Genomic DNA, 17,964 nt, shown 5'->3' on the forward strand with positions numbered 1-17,964 from the left:
CCACATCCCGGAACTGCCTGCCTGGGTATTCCTTCCCGGAAGCGTACTCTTCTCGCATTTATCTATTTTCAGAGATTTAACTAGTTAACTCACAGAACTGGTTATCGGTGTATGTAATACAGTACATCAATTGGTTTAAGAGACAACAGAACAATAGCTACACAAGATACAAATTCTATTGTAGGACTCAAATGCTGATTGGTATCATGGCTGCAGAAAGAATGTGGTTTACAGTTGAATTTCAAGAAGCAGCGAGAAAAGAACAAGGTGAGCATCCATTTGTCCGCTCAAAGATCTATTAAACTCTCTTCAACTACTGGCTTGGGCGCAGTGGTTTCTGGTAGGTGCGACTGAACAGGATGGCCAGCGCCAGCCGGAGCTCCAGGGTAGGCTGGATAGGGTCCTTCCACTGGTTGCTTGGGAGGCTGCTGAGAGTAAGGTTGATGATATGATTGCGCAGGAGGCTGGTATTGGTACACAGAAGGATCGTGGCCGGCCTGTTGGGCAGGCTCTTGAGGTGGGTAATTTGAATATTGGGGCTCATTAGGTCCGTATTGAGCAGGAACATTTGCAGGCTGAGAGTATTGAGAATCGCGCCTAGCGAGTTGAGGTTGTTGATACGGCGACTCGCCCTCTGCATGCAATGCGGGGGTGAACTGACCGGGAGGCACGTAGGCACCAGTAGGTCCCGCCGGGATCGAGCTATATTGACTTGTATATGGCTTGATGTCTGTTGGGGGCGGCGACGATTGAGTGTTTCCATATTCACTGTTCAACTGTGGATAAGGGCTAGGGCTGCTGACTCCTTGACCTGGAGTGGCTGTACTGTAACTGGATGCGGTACGTTGAGGTTGAATATTCGAGTTATACTGGTCCGGAATCGTGTTTGAGAGATAAAAATTTTCAGCTCCGCCAGCACCCTCGGGCTGGCGTTGAGCCAGTGCTGGATATTTATTGTACGGTTGTGCACCTGGAGGCGCTGAGCCGTATGGCCCAATGTTATGGTGAGAATAGGCGCTCGAGAGACGTTCTTCGAGCATGCGGTCGTAATATCGCACAACAGTAGAAAGTTTTGAGTGAAGATCCAAAAGTGTATCTGAAGAAGTCAGAACAGGAATGCTTCAGAGACTAAGGACAGGACAAGGACTTACCATGTTTGCTCATTGTTTCTCCATAAGTACGAGCCAGTTTTGGCCTTAAAGCACCTATGCTCTCATAAAGCTCTTGAATTTGCGGTTCACGCAATATAGTACCCGGAGGTTGGTGCTGAAGACGATCAACGAGAGTCGCGAATAGACTGATATTCTCCGCTTCCACCGGGCTAAGTTCATATGGGTTCTTGGGTAGTGCAGCCGCACTCAAGGTACCGTCTGAAGGCAAGTTTGTAGCAGCCGAGCTCTTCAATGCTTCCGTATGCCTCTGCTTCTGCTCTTCCATGTCCTTCAAAGATGCTGCAATGGCGGCCTTTAAGTCGGCGTCTTCCTCCTCGTTGGTCTCAGGGATCTTTGTAGTTTTCGTTTCAGACGGTTTTGGTTGAGGTGCATAACCAGAGCCTCCACGTCCCTCAGCTTCTTCCAAACTCATCTGGAGGGCCCTCCGCAAGTCTTCATCAAAACTGGAATCGGCTCGGGCAGCTCGCGGTTCCATTGCTGCGTTGTTCTTGGTGATGGAATGGTTCTTGAATGTCGATCGCTCGGAGATGCTACTCGATAGGAAAGTCTTCGACGTAAGTTTGGCATAGCAGCCATCGTCTACTCGTACAGGCTGCAATATACCGAGATGAGGCAAAGGTAGAGTCTTGCTAGAGCACTGTGCGTCAAAGACATTGCCACAATTCCGGCAATGGTGCTTTCTATTTGTGAAACTGAAAGCGGTCCTACAGCGCATACAAACGTCGGAATCGATCCATTCGGGGGGCTGTACATCAATCACGACACATGTTAGCTCCCATCAACCCGGTCATCTTGACGCGATAGAGACTTACCGCACTACTGTCGAGCATGCTGCTAGCGATGTCGCTCTTAGGTGGAAAACTGAATCCTTCATTTTGTAACTTTCGATAGGTTTCTCCGAGATAGATAAGTTCCAGCCTTCCTTGAGATGCCAACGCCCAGCTCTGAATTAGTTCCAACATCTTCTGTTTGACTTCGTAGTTGAGGGATACGCTATCGGATTTCAGCAGAGAAACTAGGTTGTCCATAAATTCACGGGATGCGATTTCGGCGAGGAAATGGGAGCCGCCATTCTTGACGCATGTATCTGTCAACTGAGCCGGGGTTAATTAACCAAGTTTATTCAGCTTTCTGGTGCCGTCGGGATGAACATACCTTGAGAGTAGCCAGTTGTATGTTAGGATTCTTATTTTCAAGCCGTCGCTTCAGCGATCTCATTGCATCTCGCGGTTGAACGCTTTTGGAACGGATGAGGTCGGATATCTCCAGATTCAATGCAATATCCTCCCTGATACAGCCGGCAAGTCAGAAGAATTCGTTCGGGACATGCGGAGTGACACTCACAAGGACGACGCTGTAGCCTTCTCGATCTGCTCATCGAGCGGCGAAGCAGATGAGAACCAACCCGCCATGGCGCTGGAAGCTCTTTGCTTCGTAACAGGTAACTGTGGTCTGTCTTGACTGATCTGCGAATGGACGTTGCGCAGGCGATGGAAGCTCCGAAGTGGGATGACGTTATGTATAAACAGGCCTGGACTTCGGGAGGTCGAAGCTGTTAACAGCTATAATCTAGCGATAGAAATATCTGGCGTGGAGTTCGTATCGAGGGCAGCCAAAAGAAGAAAGAAAATAGATATAAAGTGATGCGATGGAAGAGAGTCGATGGAGTTTGGTGAAGGCAACCTTCTTCTGTGTACGATAATGATGGGCCCTTGTCACCTTGGCATGTGGGGACAGTGCAAGCACAAGGTACCGGGCAGGTATTGGTACGGTAATATTCTCTACTCCATGGTTAACTAACTAGTTAACTATTTAGTTAACTAGTAGGTTTATATGACAATGCGGTAGCCTAACATTCATGACACATGACAAAAATATCTGACATCGAGAATCTTCTAATGGGGTTTTTGGCAAAAACTTCTGCCAAATCTTCATATTCTTCTTATATTGAAGGGATCTGTAGTTCACATAGGCTACGTGTTACAAGTTACAACTACTACGTAGTAGTTACATCTTACCACTCAGCGTCTCGGCCTCTGTATTGATATGTTCCCTCCGCATTACCGTCGCGGCCGTGTATTGTATTAGCCAATCAGAAAGCTGTGTTAGCCATTAACAACCAAATCAGTGGCGTCATAGGCACATGGGAAGTACCATCGTGAGGTATCGCTCTACCACAGTCATCTCTTTGGCTGAGATACACGTTTCAACCGTTCCTGCTCTTCCTGGTGCCACTTGTTTCGCGTTTTCTCTAGCAGCTGCCGTGGTGCCTTGCCTTTATTCTTTTCATTTGTCAAGTCAAGCCCGTCTCCAGCTTCATTCAAGACTTCCATCATCTCATCCTGTGCTCTTATCTTAGGATCCAGAGGAACTCCATGCCATTCAATGCATGTTCCGTCTCTGTAGCGAAAGACTATTCCATGTTCTGCCTGGCGAAGCGGCGTATCGCCTTTCAGATTCCTGACTTTCATGCTGGCGCCACAGCGAAGTAGAGCCCGCACAGCCTGAACCTGACGCAAGTTGATCGCCATTTGGTTGAGCGGGTGTTTCCACGTATGTCAACATCACTGAGGTTAGCAACATGAGCCACCAGGCGTTCTATTATCACCGGGTCGATGGCCTCGCCGTTTTGTGTGAAACCTAAGACATGCAACAGATTTAGACCATTTTGATTACGTATATTTGCATCTGCTCCAAGCTCAAACATGATCTTCAAATCATAAAGATAATGATTAATAGGCTCTCTGAAACTAGACACCATATACCATATACCATAGAGCATTGTAGCCTTGATGGTCCTGAACATTGATTGTGTCTTGAACAATGTTCAAGAGTAGCTCGATAGTGCTGGCTACATGTGTTACAATCTCATCACGAGGGATCATATAGTCATATTTTGGACCATGAGCCCCTCGTGCAGCCCAGTGAAGGGGAAGACTACCGGCGCTATCTTTGGAGAGAACAATTTCCACGACAGTGGCCTTATCTCCACGAAGATCAAAGAGGGTTTGGATACCATCCAGATTCGCATGAAGACCACCAAGATGGAGTGGAGTAATGCCCTGCACTGCTTCCACCGTCTGTTGGCTTGAAAACAAAGAGATATATTGCATAGTCTGAGTATGCACGTCCTCGCCTTCTGCAACGAGTCGTTTCACTAAGACATGACTGGCCCTCGAAATGGCCCGACTGTGGACTGTCTCTGCAATATGCTTCTTATCAAGAGAAGACATGAACATATCTCGAGCGGAGACTCCTCTGTCAAGCAGTTGATTCACAAGCTCTTCAACCGGGCGGTATATAGGTGAAGGAATCCGCAGCAGAGAGAATTGGAGTCTCGTGCTCCTGCCACATGGAAGAACCATATTTGGCGTGGAGGCTTGCTGACATCGGTCGAGTATCCAGAAGAAAAGTGCGATCTCCACCCGTGCGTTTCGGCATGCCACGTGCAGTAGTTGAAGGCTTCGTTTCTCAAGTGGTATCATGTTAGTGTCGGTAGAATGAGCGTTGTAATGTTTGATGAGAGGTCAAGTGCGTCAGTACTCCCAGATTGTACAGCAATGCAAAATGTATCCCAGTCGTATACCTCGACATGAACGTAGGTGGCATGAGCATGGTTCTGCAGATATTTGGGCCAATTTAGCCACGTCATTGTATTCCACAAGAGCATTCAGGAGACCACTATAAGGTGCTTCATAGAGGACTGCACTGTCGTCGTCCACAACTCCAGAGTCACGTCCATTTTCATGAAGCTCATGAAAGTATTGATATTTCGACTTTGGTAAGCTAATATCAGCTGGTGCTGACATCTGTATGTCCCACTGCTCTCGCAGTGGGAGAGGAAGTTTGGTTGAATGGGGAAGGCCTAAATATTCACTAGTTAGTTTAGTTAACTAGTTAGTTAGCTACTCTACGAGTCTAGTTAACTAATCTCGAAGGAATGGGTGGCGTCATAGGCAAAGGCGGTGAGCGGGCTGTGCCTCTGTACCTATCGCTCTGCCTAACGGCGATACATCATGTCAAGTCCGAAACACGGTTTGTTGGCTGAGGTCGTTAACCATATCCAACGGTGAAAGAAAAGCGCTACCTACCAGACAGGAGGGTTCCTACCCGCTCACGACACACGAAACACCCATATGTTTTTTTAGTACTCCATCCCGAGTACGTTTCGTTGATTGAACGATTCCTACCACCACGTGTCCCTGATAGGAAGCGAGCCGTACTGAGACAAACAACGTCGTCGCTTCGCAAAACATCTTCGCTCGCTTTCACAACGCCTGACCTGGCTCAAGACCATGTGCGATACACGACTCATACCCTTTAGATAATGTCATCCGGGCCAACTGTGCTGCCAAGCGCTTTTGGCTCCCCCGCAACAACCCCAGATCGCGGCGGCGTAATCCCCGGCATGCAGCCCTCGGGCGCGCGCTCGAGTTGGGCGACCACGGCCCAGAATGGCAGACCCATCTCATACAATGCTCGTGGTGGCCGATCGCCGCTTCCATATATAAAGGATCTTCAAGACCAGGCTGCGCATTTAGAGGTTGACGAGACGAGTCCGGTATGGTTCATTCTTGACAAATCGAGCTGTGGATCTCTGGCTGATGAAGTAGATATCGTTGCTCTTGACCACCGCTGCTGCGAGTGTCCAGCAATCCCAGATCTTGCTTGATGGCAACCAAGTTGGACAGGCATACGTCCATTATCTTCGAGCCTCCGAGATAGTTGTGAATCTGATCCCGCGCCATGGGGATTATCGTACACTACACTCACAGCATCCCAATTTGTACGTGCAGTTTCAAAAACTCATGCTGGTAAGTTTTTTTTGTTAGTCACATTGGGTGAAGTCCATTGCGTCCGAGTTCACCGATGGGTTGAGGTTAATGCTGACATGAGTTCTTAGTCTATCAGGCAACAGCAGTCAGCGATGGATACTATTAAGCAACAAATCATAGAAGATAACCTGGCGCACAATTTGCCACGAAACGACTCGACGGGTACAAGCAATACGGCTTCTTCAAGTACTTATGTCGCGTATAAGCCTACAAACGGAACGCTCCGGATGCCCAGCCCGACAGACTTTCAAAGGGGCAGTACATCGCAGCAGGAGAATGCTCTGAAACTCAACCGCACCATGTCTAGCCCGGAAGATATTCTTGCACAACGTTTCGCCAGACTTCGAGCAAGCCAGGGCCCGATACCTACAAATGGATCCGCAGTCGCAGATCAGAGCATCTCCACTACAAGCAGGCCTTCAGCCGGGGTAGTGACTGATTATCCGCCTCGTCCGTCGCCAAGTTCAATATCAACGACGATGAGCATGTCACCCGGTCCTGGTTCCCCACGGCCATTCGGCCCACGTGCTATGGGCGCATCCCAGTATGGGCCTGGTGTTCCTGTCAGAAAACCTTTAGACACAGCCAATGTATCACTTCCCCGAGCGCCCGATCCGGCTTACAACCCTATATGGTCAGCTCCATCGCAGCCACCGCAACCAAATCCACCTCGAAAGTCAACCGAGAGTATTCAGGCGGCCAACACAAGGTACTCACAACTTGCTGAATCAAGAATGAGCAGTCCCAGCGGCTTTGGCGATGACGAAAACCCGTACAGATCCCGTACGCCGAACGGAATCCACCTTGCGCAAGAAAATAAGCCCACATCTACTGATATTCCGCACAACACGACAATACGTGCACAACTGTTGCTCGAATATATGCGTAAATACAATGTGCTTGTGATAGATGTGCGACCTCGTGATCTTTACGATAGTGGACATATCTACGCTCGATCCATCATATGTATTGAGCCGGTAGTGTTGAAAGAGAATGTGTCGGCGGAAGAGCTAGAGGAGCGACTGATTGTCTCTCCGGAACATGAGCAGTCTTTATTTGAAAGAAGAAACGAATTCGATTTGGTGGTATATTATGATCAAAACACCGACTCTGTCAGCTATCTAGCTGGATCTCCAGTTGGCACGTCAGCGCCCCACCTTAGGGCTCTTTACGATACTTTGTATGAGTTTAACGCTTATAAACCTCTCAAAGATGGCAGGCCACCCGCATTATTGGTGGGAGGGTTGGATGCCTGGGAGGATCTGGTCGGATCGCAATCGCTCGCAACGTCGTCTACAGCAGCAATAATGGGGTCCTTACAGACAAAGCGTGCCTCACACAGGCCGGAACGCGCTTTCGGAAGAGTGCCATCAGCAAGCGCGAATTCGAGTCTCGAAATCCGCAAGAGGCGTCTCCGCGAGTTTACGCCGCTCAACCATGAAGAATTGACCGCGTGGATGGAGCGTGCCAAAAATGAAGAGATCAAACCGGGTGTCTATCAAGGAGATGAGGCAGGCATACTGGAAGAAGAGATTGATGGCAATGTAGCAGAAGAACCTCCATCTCCGTTTGTGCGTTCCTATGAAGATTTTCTCAGGCGGTTCCCAGAACCACAGGCTATTCAGCAATCGATGGTCGTGCCGGAACCCAGGGCTCCTGTGACTTCAACGCCAAATTATGCTTCACCGGTTCCAGTAGCACCATCACGACCACCCCCTGCGATGCCTCGACCAAGCTATGGGGGCGTCTCGGATGGAAGACAAATTCAACCCACCCTTGCCCGTCAGAATTCTGCGACAAAGGCTGCGCTATACACGTCTAATTCATTTATGACGAGACTGAAGCTACCCCGTACAGGGCTGACCAATTTTGGAGTGACATGCTACATGAACTCTACGCTTCAGTGTCTGAGTTCGACGGCAGTTATGAGCAAATTTTTCATTGACGATCGTTTCAGGTACTACGTTCAGAAGAATTGGAAGGGATCACAGGGTGTTATGCCTGGTCTGTATGCCAACTTGATCCGCTCGCTCTGGAAAAATGATGTTGAGGTCATCATACCGACGTCTTTTCGGAATTTTTGCGGCCGACTGAACCGGGAATGGGCCATTGACCGTCAACAGGATGCCAAAGAGTTTTTCGACTTTTTGGTGGACTGTTTGCATGAAGATTTGAATATCAATTGGCAAAGAACACAGTTGCGGCCCTTGACATTCGAAGAGGAGATGCAGCGTGAGCGTATGCCTGTACCCAAAGTGTCAAAAATTGAATGGGATCGGTACTGTCATCGTGAAGAGTCGTTCATTTCATCACTGTTTGCAGGGCAACACGCGAGTCGTCTAAAATGTACAACATGTAAGCGTACCTCGACGACCTACGAGGCGTTTTACAGTATCAGCGTTGAGATTCCCCACACGGGTACTGGGGATATCTATCAATGTCTGCGGAGTTATTGTCAAGAGGAAATGCTTAGTGGCGATGAAGTCTGGAAATGCCCGTATTGCAAATGTGAGCGTGTGGCCACTAAACAGATCATCATCACTCGTGCGCCTCAAATTCTGGTTATTCACCTGAAGCGATTCTCGGCGTCAAAGACTCAATCCGCCCGAAAGATACATACACCTGTTGATTTTCCGCTGCATGGCTTGCGTATGGATAATTTTGTGATACCCTATCCCGCCGCCAATCCTGAAGGCGATTCTGTCAATGGTAATGGTGGCGCTGCAACTCCTTCATCAACGTCTCTCTCACCTACAACACCACCATTCACGTACGATGCATACGGCGTGTTGCGACATCTGGGTTCAACGCTCAGTGGTGGACACTACATCTCGCTCGTACGAGATGCACAACGACAATGCTGGCGACGATTCGACGACGAGCGAGTGTCAGATTTTAATCCACGCGACCTGAGGTTCTCAGACCGTCTACAGAATGAGCAAGCATATATACTGTTTTACGAACGTGTTCCAGCGAAATAAGTTTTGCCGGCGGCATTGGGCATATAACATGGGCAAATATCGTCTCATCCAGCGCATGGTTTTTTTGGGGTTTTTGATTTCTGAATTGAGCGTCTATAGCAGGCAATTGTACAAAAGGCATGGCATTTGGGTATGAGAAGGATGGCATATTTGTCTGTTACGTTTTGTTGAAATGATTGAATGAGATAATGTCCTTGATATACTTACTCATGGTAATTGTACTGGTACTGTAAGAGGTATTCTATTAAGGCTCTTTCCATTTGCTTCTATAATTCTATCACCTGTTCCGCCGACCCCACACGTATTTATCAGTTTTACCTTTCATGTGGGATGTTTCTCCTCCAAGAGGACCAGTCGGTTTGTACCTGGTTGATGTTCCTGTGTGTTTCCAATGATCGGATCCATTGTTCCATTGATGCAATGTGGGGATGTTCGTTTTATTATTCCCACTTCGGGGGCTCCGACAAACCAAACACCAAACTGGCAAATCATTGAACTGGCCATACCGGCCGGCACAATCCCCTCTCCCAAGAACGAGTCGTACCAGAAGACAGACGCATACCACGAGTACTCAGGGGTAGATGTCGTACGCAGTCAAAGAATCGGGAACCGATCGCACTTTCAGCTTCCGCATCTGCTGACAAAGAGGCGATGGTGATTGGTTGGTTAGTTAGTCAGTTAGTTCACTAAGTTGGTTATTGCTGAGCCAATTGTCGGGTACGGGATTCCGAATGGTCCTAGTCTTGCTAGTAGAAATATGTACGCAGTAGATGATATGACTGAAAACACTGTTTCTCGTTCATTAAATTCAAGAGAGCACAAATAGAAGTACGTAGAAGTGTAGGCGTAGTGTGTCCTGTTGTGTATCTACAATCCATCCTCCGTACGTTAGTTATCTAAAGCTCGTCCACAGCGGAAACTTGCACGGCACCGGCGGGCCAACCAACCAAAGTCACCGCTTTCTCATCCCCCGATTTTCTCGGCCGCTGCCAACACTTAACCTAGGCTATCTCTTGTTTAGAACACCTATCTACTACAACTTATCTCCCACTTCTTCTGCCAGATACCCTTTGCTTTGTGAGCCAGTTCTTGTCCCGACTTTTTGTAAGTGTTTTATTTCTTTCTATTTCTTATGTGTGGTCTTCATGTGTCAGACAATGCTGTCAACACCCTTATCTATCCCGACCCCCCGTGGTGGAGAGCCAATTGTTGATATGCAACTGAGCCAGCGACTAAGACATCGCACCTGAAGTAACAGAAGTCCCCAACTGGACTCTACACAGCGCATCAACTGCATTCTCATTGATTACTTTTGCAACTACTAACGCACTATATTTTCTGGTATCTAGAGCTCTCCTTTTTCTCCGTTTAATCACACCGTCGCCATGGCCGAAAAATCATTCACCTACGCCGAAGTCTCGGCTCACAGCACCAAGAAGAACTTGCACATGGTCATTCATGACAAGGTCTACGATGTCTCTTCTTTCGTCGATGAGCACCCGTACGTACTACAAGGCGGCGATCACGTCATATAAAACGAAACGTGTGCTAACAGAGAGTGGTACAGCGGTGGTGAGGAAGTCCTCCTCGATGTCGGCGGTCAAGATGCCACCGAGGCTTTCGAAGATGTCGGCCACAGCGACGAGGCCCGCGAGATCCTCGAGGGATTGAAGATTGGTGTTCTCAAGCGCCAGGTATGATTAAATTTACCCCGTCTTTCAATTTTTTTTTTTTATCATATCTAATCAATCTTACTAGCCCGGCGACCCAGCCCCCAAGACCACCAGCACCACTTCCTCTGGCGCTTCCGCCAGCTCCAGCTCTGGCGGTGTTGGCGTCGGTCTCTACGCTTTCCTCTTGCTCGGCGCTGCCGCTGCCTATGGTGCTTACCAATACCTCCAATTGAACGCTCAGAAGCAGTAGATCTTTTTCTCTTGAATCAAAGAAAAAAAAAATACAATGGAGATTGTTTGATAATCCTTCCTTTTTGTGCATGTGTCGTGTTGTTTGATTCCCTTATCTTATCTGCTTCTTGTAGATTGCTTTGGTGGGTTTGACCGGGGTTCTTGGAGATTTCTCTACTGTGATATGGGGACAAATGACGGGTTGTTAGAGGATATTATTGGACCTTACTTTGCAATTCGATATTGCAAGCAAGAGCCCATTGGTTCCCTTACTCGGAATTATCTTCTAGCATGCAGTGACATCCCATCCACTCGTGTTTTCGGCATGGAGACTCTCTCTTACTATCCACGTTTCTAGAGTATATTGCTTGACATATGTTTGAATGGACTCATTTGATTTTCTATTCGGCGCCGAAAGAACAGACAGACCTGTATTATATTAGTGCACAACATCTCGACATGAAGTCATACGACCTCCCTCGTAGACAAAACAGCAGCAACCTGCTCATAAACCGAAAACACAATCCCACCACTCAAAAACAACCTGCCCAATCTCATTGTACTCCCCTTCCAAAACCCTTTTATTCCCGCCTCTCTCAGCACGTCCCCAACCGCCTCCTTTATCGTCGCCTTTTGGGTTCCTTGCACCCTCGTCTTAATCGTATCAAACGGCTGTGTCGCATACACAGTAATAATCCCCGCAACAGACCCTATCCCAAAGGTCGTAACCCCATTAAGCGGGATATGGTAATGTTTCGCGCTCTCCTTGAGCATGTTATATGACCCCATGCGCACTGCTGAAGTGGCCGATTGTTTCATGGTGGTTGGGATGAGGCCTTGGTATATGTTTCGAAGGCCTTGTTCGCGGACGAGGAGTTTGATGCCGTGGGTTGTGCCGCGGAAGCGTTTGGGGCCTTTTGCGTCGTCGATTCTACATATCAATTCATTAAATCCCAAAGTTTCCTCAATTGAGGGAGGAAGGAGGGTAGGAAAGCGTACAGGGCAGTCTTGATCCTCTCCGTAGGTGTAACGGCAACCACACTTTCGACACAGCCCGCCATCATACCCGCCAATATCCCAGAGGATTTCGAGAGATGACCCTTCTCATCCGCGAGCGCATTCTTGATTGAATCAAACGTCAAGAAGCGTACGGATGCTTTGAACCCTGTCCCGACAACGAGAGTTGTGCAGCCCGTGTATAGAGCAGATATACCTTCCATCCTGACTATGTCGCGGATCAAGATGAAGGGATTTCTGGTTATTTTTGTTGTTGCTGTTCCTGTTGCTGATGCAGTGTCGCGCAGTTGCATTCTGGTTTTGGCGAATTCAAAGGGATACTATTCTCATTCATTAACTAGGGATCAATTGCTTCATATCCCTCCCCTGGGTTCAGGTACTGACTGTGCACATGGCTTCGACGCTTCCGGAAACACCACCGGCTATCAGGGATACTCCTGGTGATACATAAGCCTGGAAATCAATTAGTCTGAGATCTTTCAAACAGAGAAGAGAAATGCGCGCCTTGGTCTTGTTTTGCGTCTTTGGCGGCCCCTGTGCCTGTATCGTAGATGATTGAGCTTCGGCCATTTTTGCTTATTTCTTGACTCAATTTTCCATGCCTGTTTCCTTCATTCAGATATTATTGCAAGTTCAATTGTATTTCCCTTCTCAAAAAAGTAAAAGTATTTGTATAATATAGGTAAGACTTGAAAATACTATGTACTTTGTTATAATTAAAAGCTAGCCCTGTAGGCTATAGTTACCGTAGCATAGAGCCGATTCGGGCCAAAGCTACGCCGCAAGTCTGGCTCCAGCTCTCGACTTGGTGCCAATGACGGAGCATTACTGTATATGCCGATGTTCGCAACATTGGAATTATCCAGGCGTGCAATAGGACTTTGAAGAGCTTTAAAACTTGTGGCAAAGAATTTGCGAGAATCATTTCCAAACGGTTGTTCCAAGGTTGCTCGATATTTACGGGCTTGTAGTCGACGGCAGGTATTGTTTAACGATTATGTATTGATTCAACTATCTGAAGAGGAAGAAAGAACAATTTTACAAGAAATATGTAAATAATCAATCAATTTTCCCACAATGATTCAATCTCATGTGGACAAGGCAATTAAAACTTTTTTTCCTCTTTCAAAATCATTTCAAATTGCCCAACTATTCCTTCCATGTTTATTTATTACGATCGAGAACTTTGACCGTTACGAACAGCTTCCAGGATCAACTCCTTGGCTTGTTCTAGGCCATCCTTTGTGCCTTTGATTTCAATGGCTTCTCCCTTGGCTTGACCCTTCGGCACTTGGATACGGCAGCCGGTCTTCTTGCGGATAGTGTTGATCTGACTGCCGCCTTGACCAACGACAAATCGGTATGTCTTGGGGTCAGGAAGGATCAGATACCCAGTTGCACCTTGCTGGGTTGCAGCTGCCAAAGCTTTGTCCAAAGCCGCCTTCGCCTTGGCCACGTTGTCTGTGGAACCTGACAAAACCCAAGGAATGGTGGCCGAAGTATCTTCTCCGGCAGCCAGTGCATTCTCAACAATCTTCCACGAATGCGTGTCAACAGCAGCATCCGACTCGTCCGTAATCAAAGGAAGAGAGGCTCCGTTGGTCGCGCCCTCCCGGGTTTCAACAGCAGTTGGCTTGGCAGGTGGTTGCTGACCAGCGTGATCCACGGTCACCTGGTAGTCATTTCGTAGACGCCGGAAGAAAGAGCCATTGTCCGAAACTACATGATGCAAGTGTTGGGGAACCTGAACGGTCTCACCCTGTTGTCCCTTGAGAAGCTCCTCAATGTGGGCCTTTGCCTCCTCAACAGCGGTACTTGCTCCCTTGATCTTGACATCGGTCCGTCCTGATCCCTGTCTTGGGATGTCTATCGAAATGTTAAACTTGCTTTCGAGATTAAGTCTGGTATCTCCACCACGTCCAATGAGCAAACGGTGTTGTGCTTGAGGTACGTCCAATGCAGCTGTGACTTGGTCCTCTCTCTCCTTGACAAAAGCATCGATGGCTGCTGCAATCTTCTCGACTACAGCACCGTTACCCTCAAGTTTGATAGCCTTCTCGTCACTTTCTGCACGAGGGAACTTGACAATACGGGAAGCAGTGCTGTCGTCAGGTCCACCAGCCTCAACAATAATGCGGCGAATGTTGGCACCGCCACCTCCAATGAGAGCCTTGTGGTATTTCTTATCAATCTCAATGGTCTTTGTGACGATCGAGTCAAATTCTTTGGCCCGTTGCTCAAGAATCTTCTTGGCTTCGTCTACTTGCTTCTTGGTACCCTTGATCTTGATCTCGACACGGCCAGATGCATCTGGCGCATCCTGTGCACTTGGAACATCAATCTGAGCACCTGTTTCGGCACGTAGCTTGTCCATTTCACGACCTCGCTGTCCTATCAAAGCAGGAATCTGACTTTGAGCAACAGAAACGACTGCAGAGTTGGAGTGGTCAACCACCCATTGGAGCAAGCTCAGAATCTCGTCTCTAGCGGAATCGGCACCCTTGCTAGGGCCCTTGATATGCACCTCATCAGGGGCCTGATTGTTGCGTCCAAATCGACCACCGCCGACTTCACTTGCGGTATCTGCGACAGACTGGTCGTCGTTTGCAGGTGAAGCTGCAGCGCGGGGGAATTGCACACGGACGTTGTATCTGTCCTGCAGCCTGTTGACCTGGCTACCCTTTTGACCAATCAAATCACGATGGTACTTGGCGGGGATCTTCAGAATGTGAGTCGTTTCATCTTCCAACTTCCTGCCGAGAGCAGCAATTCTGAGCTTGGCAGCATCTGCCTTGGCCTTAGGGCCTTTGACTTCAACCTTGCCGTTGTCGACCTTGATGTCAACGTCGAATTCGTCCCGTAGCTTGTTGATATTCTCGCCGCGCTTGCCAATAAGGAAGTTGGCATATTTCTGAGGGAAGTCAAAGCTGACGGTGTAGTCTCTTTCAAGGTCGTCCTTCTTCTGTTGTTCGATAAATTCAAGAACCTTGGAAGAGAGTTCATCGACATCACTAGAGCGTCCACGTAGAACAACTTCGCTTTCGTTGGCAGTGTTTGACTTCTGGACAACTGCTCGAGCTGGAATGTGGTCTGCATCAAGTTGTTCTTCCCGGGCAATGTATCTACGCACTTTATCGGCATACCTAGGACGAAACATTAGTATATTATGATATAGCGAAAATGAACATGTTGACATACTTGGCAGGTATAGAAACCGACTTCTGGACGATGTTAGATTGGTCGCCCAGTGTATTGATCAAGTATTCCTGTGCGGACTGCAGAGCTTGCTCGAATACTGCGATATCCTCATTCGAAGGACGTTGTCTGGGGACCTCGAACTGTGCCTCGGATGGCTGCTGTCCCTCGTAGACGAGGATCACCTCATCGCTGTCGGTGTTATCAGGAACAATCAGATGAACGCCATACTGCTCCCTCAACTGTGGAGCGCCGTATGAAGTCAGGTAGGAGTGGAAATAGGGATCAACTGGCACAGAGCGAATCTTGGCGGGTGGGTGAGCTTGAACAAGGTTCATGATGTCGGAACGAGCGCGAATTGTGTTCTTTCCATCACGAGAGTACACCTCCCATGTGACGGGTCCGTCAACAGCTTGTGGCAGCACGATGCGAGCATCATACGCTTGCTCGAGTTCCCTAATAATTTGGCGTTTCTGTAGGTATGAAGTAAGCGCTCGAGCATGTGCAGCGGAGTGTTGTCGAGACAAATCGATACTAGCCATCTGCATACTTGTAGCCAACTCCATCGCACGGTTAATACCAGCTTCAATTTGGTCAGCTGGTCCAGTGATAGTCAAGAATTCACTGTCATCAGAGGCAGGAGGCAAAATGATCGCACAGCCCGTTTCTGAGAGGAAGTCGTGGAGGGCAGTGTTGCTATCTCCAAGAATGAATTGATGCTGACCGCGGTTGATGGCTAATTGACGCAAGGTGAGTTGACGTTGCAATTCAGCTGCACGGCGTTCAATCTCGGCGCGCGCTTCCTGCGCAGCGTTGCGCTCTCCAGAAATTTGGATGTGACGGTCTGGGTCTGCGACAAAGCGAATCTGGCCTGGTGCGGCCTCTTGTGGTGGAGGCTGATTGAGCCATGTGTCATAACGGGGGACCTTAATTTGTGCCTTGGTACGTTCCTCAATGTCACTAACACGGGCATTGTGAGCGCCAGCAATGAATGGGAAGAATTCTGGCGGAATGTTCTTCAATCGAAGATTAATGTTCGAAGCACGCTCTTTCACGATCGATTCGATTTCGCGGCGGGCCATCTCGGCTGCTACAGCATCACCTTCTATGAACACATCAATAGTGACGCTGTCATCATCTTCGTCACCGGGAGCAGACTCCTCAGCCTTGGGTACCTGGACACGAGCGCCAGTTCGCTGTTGAATATCTTGTACGACGGCACCTCCACGACCAATGATATGGGCTCTTGCGGACGCAGGAATTGGCACGCGAACAGATTGCTTGACAGATAATTAGCGAAATAGTACATTCTCCTTTGAACCCGAGTCTCCATACCTTCGATCCCACTTGTTGAGCGACCTCCTTGAGGGCTTGACGAACGGCGTCAACAGAGCCCTTTCCTTCAAAGATAATCGAACCATTTGGTCCGGCCCGCAGATCAACAGAGGCCTTTGACCTCTTTGAAATGTCTCGCAAGATATCTCTGACGGGTTTCTTGAGCTGATTACGTGGGAGCATCTGGGATGGAGCAAGGCGCAATTGTTCGACATGCTTTCCTGGCAGAGTCATGATTCTTGGCGCATTCGAGAATTCGGAGGAAGCTAATTACATTGACGAATTAGTGTGATAAGATACTGACAAGCACTAATTTCAAACATACCTGGCTGGGAAACACCAGGTGCTCCATTCTGGGGAGCAGCAGCAGCAGCGGGCCTTTTGGCACCCCAAGCTGTGGGAACATTCGCCGCAGCCTTGGACTTAGGACCACTTCCTAAAACCGGGAATAGCTCCTCGGATTGAACATCCAGTGCTGGAGCTTTTGTGGGCTTCGAGACCGGGGGAGCAGCGGCCGAGGACGACTCGGCAGATGGATTAACTATAGAAGATGGGGGAGGGTGTTGAATATCCTCCTCATCCACAACATCCTCGACAGTGACAGTGTGTTTATCATCCCGTGCATGCTGCTCGGAGAGCAAGGCAGCAGGGGACTTGGATGATTGTCCGCCATTGACAATCAAGCCCGGACCTTCAGAAGCCATTGTGAAAGAGAATTTGTAATAATAGTCGGCTCACAAAATATACAACAACGCTGAATGAATTGAAATTGGTGCGTGGGGTAAGTATGGATGGTCTACAGATACCACTAGATGAGACGATTTATTAGCCAATGCGCATCAGATGAATATCAATAACCCTAGAGATACTTACAATTTCCAATCTAGTATGTAATCACTGTATGAATTTGATAAAGAATATTGCAATCAGGGAGCAGTTTGAATAAAAGGTTATATGGAAGAATGAGAAATCGTGGGATGCGGAGAACAATGAAATCGGGAAGGATTGTTGTCTTCGTAGATTAATACATCTCCACAGCCGATAGAAAGTCGAATTGAGAGGAGAATGGGCTGGGAAGCTAAAATAGAAGCCCAGAAAGGAAGAGGGGGGGGAGAGATAAAAGTGTATGGGGAGGAGAGAGACAGAATGCGACAAAGGTGAGGTCCAAGTGAGGTGAGGGAGTCAACAAATCTGGCAATGGGAAGGAAGAGGCCACCCTGCGCTTTCTCCGAGCCGGGACTTGGCGCCGTCGTTGGCCGGGCTCGGCGAGACGAGTCAACGTCTCAACGACACCCGACCATTGGCCAATCACAGCGAGGCTTACCTTTAGTGCCTCGTTGCCTTGTGCCTCCTCGGAGTTAAGCCTTCCTGCTTACTACTACAGACTACATAGTTAGTTACAGTAACTAACTGCTACAAAGTATTACTTCGATGTGGATTGATTCGTGATTCCAGCACAACTACTCTGTAGTCAACACCCAGGGGTCCTTCTGGGGACATTAGGTCCTTGCGAAGACCCCAGGAA

General features: G+C 48.4%; 7 protein-coding genes across 7 annotated transcripts; 2 read left to right on the forward strand and 5 right to left on the reverse strand.

Annotated features, from left to right (window-relative positions):
- Nucleotides 1–287: 287 nt before the first annotated feature.
- Nucleotides 288–2,584, reverse strand: EYB26_001490 (uncharacterized protein; the record flags this gene model as incomplete). Its single annotated transcript, XM_054260800.1, has 5 exons — nucleotides 288–1,096; nucleotides 1,152–1,917; nucleotides 1,985–2,266; nucleotides 2,328–2,460; nucleotides 2,517–2,584. The coding sequence occupies 5 exons, from the start codon at nucleotides 2,582–2,584 to the stop codon at nucleotides 288–290; spliced, it is 2,058 nt and encodes a 685-aa protein (XP_054116775.1).
- A 768-nt stretch (nucleotides 2,585–3,352) lies between these two features.
- Nucleotides 3,353–3,703, reverse strand: EYB26_001491 (uncharacterized protein; the record flags this gene model as incomplete). Its single annotated transcript, XM_054260801.1, has 1 exon — nucleotides 3,353–3,703. One exon carries the CDS (start codon nucleotides 3,701–3,703, stop codon nucleotides 3,353–3,355), a length of 351 nt encoding a protein of 116 aa, XP_054116776.1.
- Nucleotides 3,704–3,922: 219 nt separating this feature from the next.
- EYB26_001492 (uncharacterized protein) lies at nucleotides 3,923–4,657 on the reverse strand (the record flags this gene model as incomplete). Its single annotated transcript, XM_054260802.1, has 1 exon — nucleotides 3,923–4,657. One exon carries the CDS (start codon nucleotides 4,655–4,657, stop codon nucleotides 3,923–3,925), a length of 735 nt encoding a protein of 244 aa, XP_054116777.1.
- Nucleotides 4,658–5,499: 842 nt separating this feature from the next.
- EYB26_001493 (uncharacterized protein) lies at nucleotides 5,500–8,988 on the forward strand (the record flags this gene model as incomplete). Its single annotated transcript, XM_054260803.1, has 3 exons — nucleotides 5,500–5,733; nucleotides 5,786–5,986; nucleotides 6,076–8,988. 3 exons carry the CDS (start codon nucleotides 5,500–5,502, stop codon nucleotides 8,986–8,988), a joined length of 3,348 nt encoding a protein of 1,115 aa, XP_054116778.1.
- Nucleotides 8,989–10,373: 1,385 nt separating this feature from the next.
- EYB26_001494 (uncharacterized protein) lies at nucleotides 10,374–10,911 on the forward strand (the record flags this gene model as incomplete). The annotated part of the gene is made up of 3 exons (XM_054260804.1): nucleotides 10,374–10,489; nucleotides 10,556–10,682; nucleotides 10,747–10,911. The coding sequence occupies 3 exons, from the start codon at nucleotides 10,374–10,376 to the stop codon at nucleotides 10,909–10,911; spliced, it is 408 nt and encodes a 135-aa protein (XP_054116779.1).
- Nucleotides 10,912–11,357: 446 nt separating this feature from the next.
- Nucleotides 11,358–12,479, reverse strand: EYB26_001495 (uncharacterized protein; the record flags this gene model as incomplete). The annotated part of the gene is made up of 4 exons (XM_054260805.1): nucleotides 11,358–11,823; nucleotides 11,892–12,229; nucleotides 12,294–12,362; nucleotides 12,414–12,479. The coding sequence occupies 4 exons, from the start codon at nucleotides 12,477–12,479 to the stop codon at nucleotides 11,358–11,360; spliced, it is 939 nt and encodes a 312-aa protein (XP_054116780.1).
- Nucleotides 12,480–13,080: 601 nt separating this feature from the next.
- EYB26_001496 (uncharacterized protein) lies at nucleotides 13,081–17,143 on the reverse strand (the record flags this gene model as incomplete). The annotated part of the gene is made up of 4 exons (XM_054260806.1): nucleotides 13,081–15,052; nucleotides 15,108–16,384; nucleotides 16,440–16,705; nucleotides 16,765–17,143. 4 exons carry the CDS (start codon nucleotides 17,141–17,143, stop codon nucleotides 13,081–13,083), a joined length of 3,894 nt encoding a protein of 1,297 aa, XP_054116781.1.
- Nucleotides 17,144–17,964: the final 821 nt, after the last annotated feature.

Source organism: Talaromyces marneffei, chromosome 1, assembly GCF_009556855.1.
Source record: "Talaromyces marneffei chromosome 1, complete sequence".
In the NCBI taxonomy this organism is placed as follows: Eukaryota; Fungi; Ascomycota; class Eurotiomycetes; order Eurotiales; family Trichocomaceae; genus Talaromyces; species Talaromyces marneffei.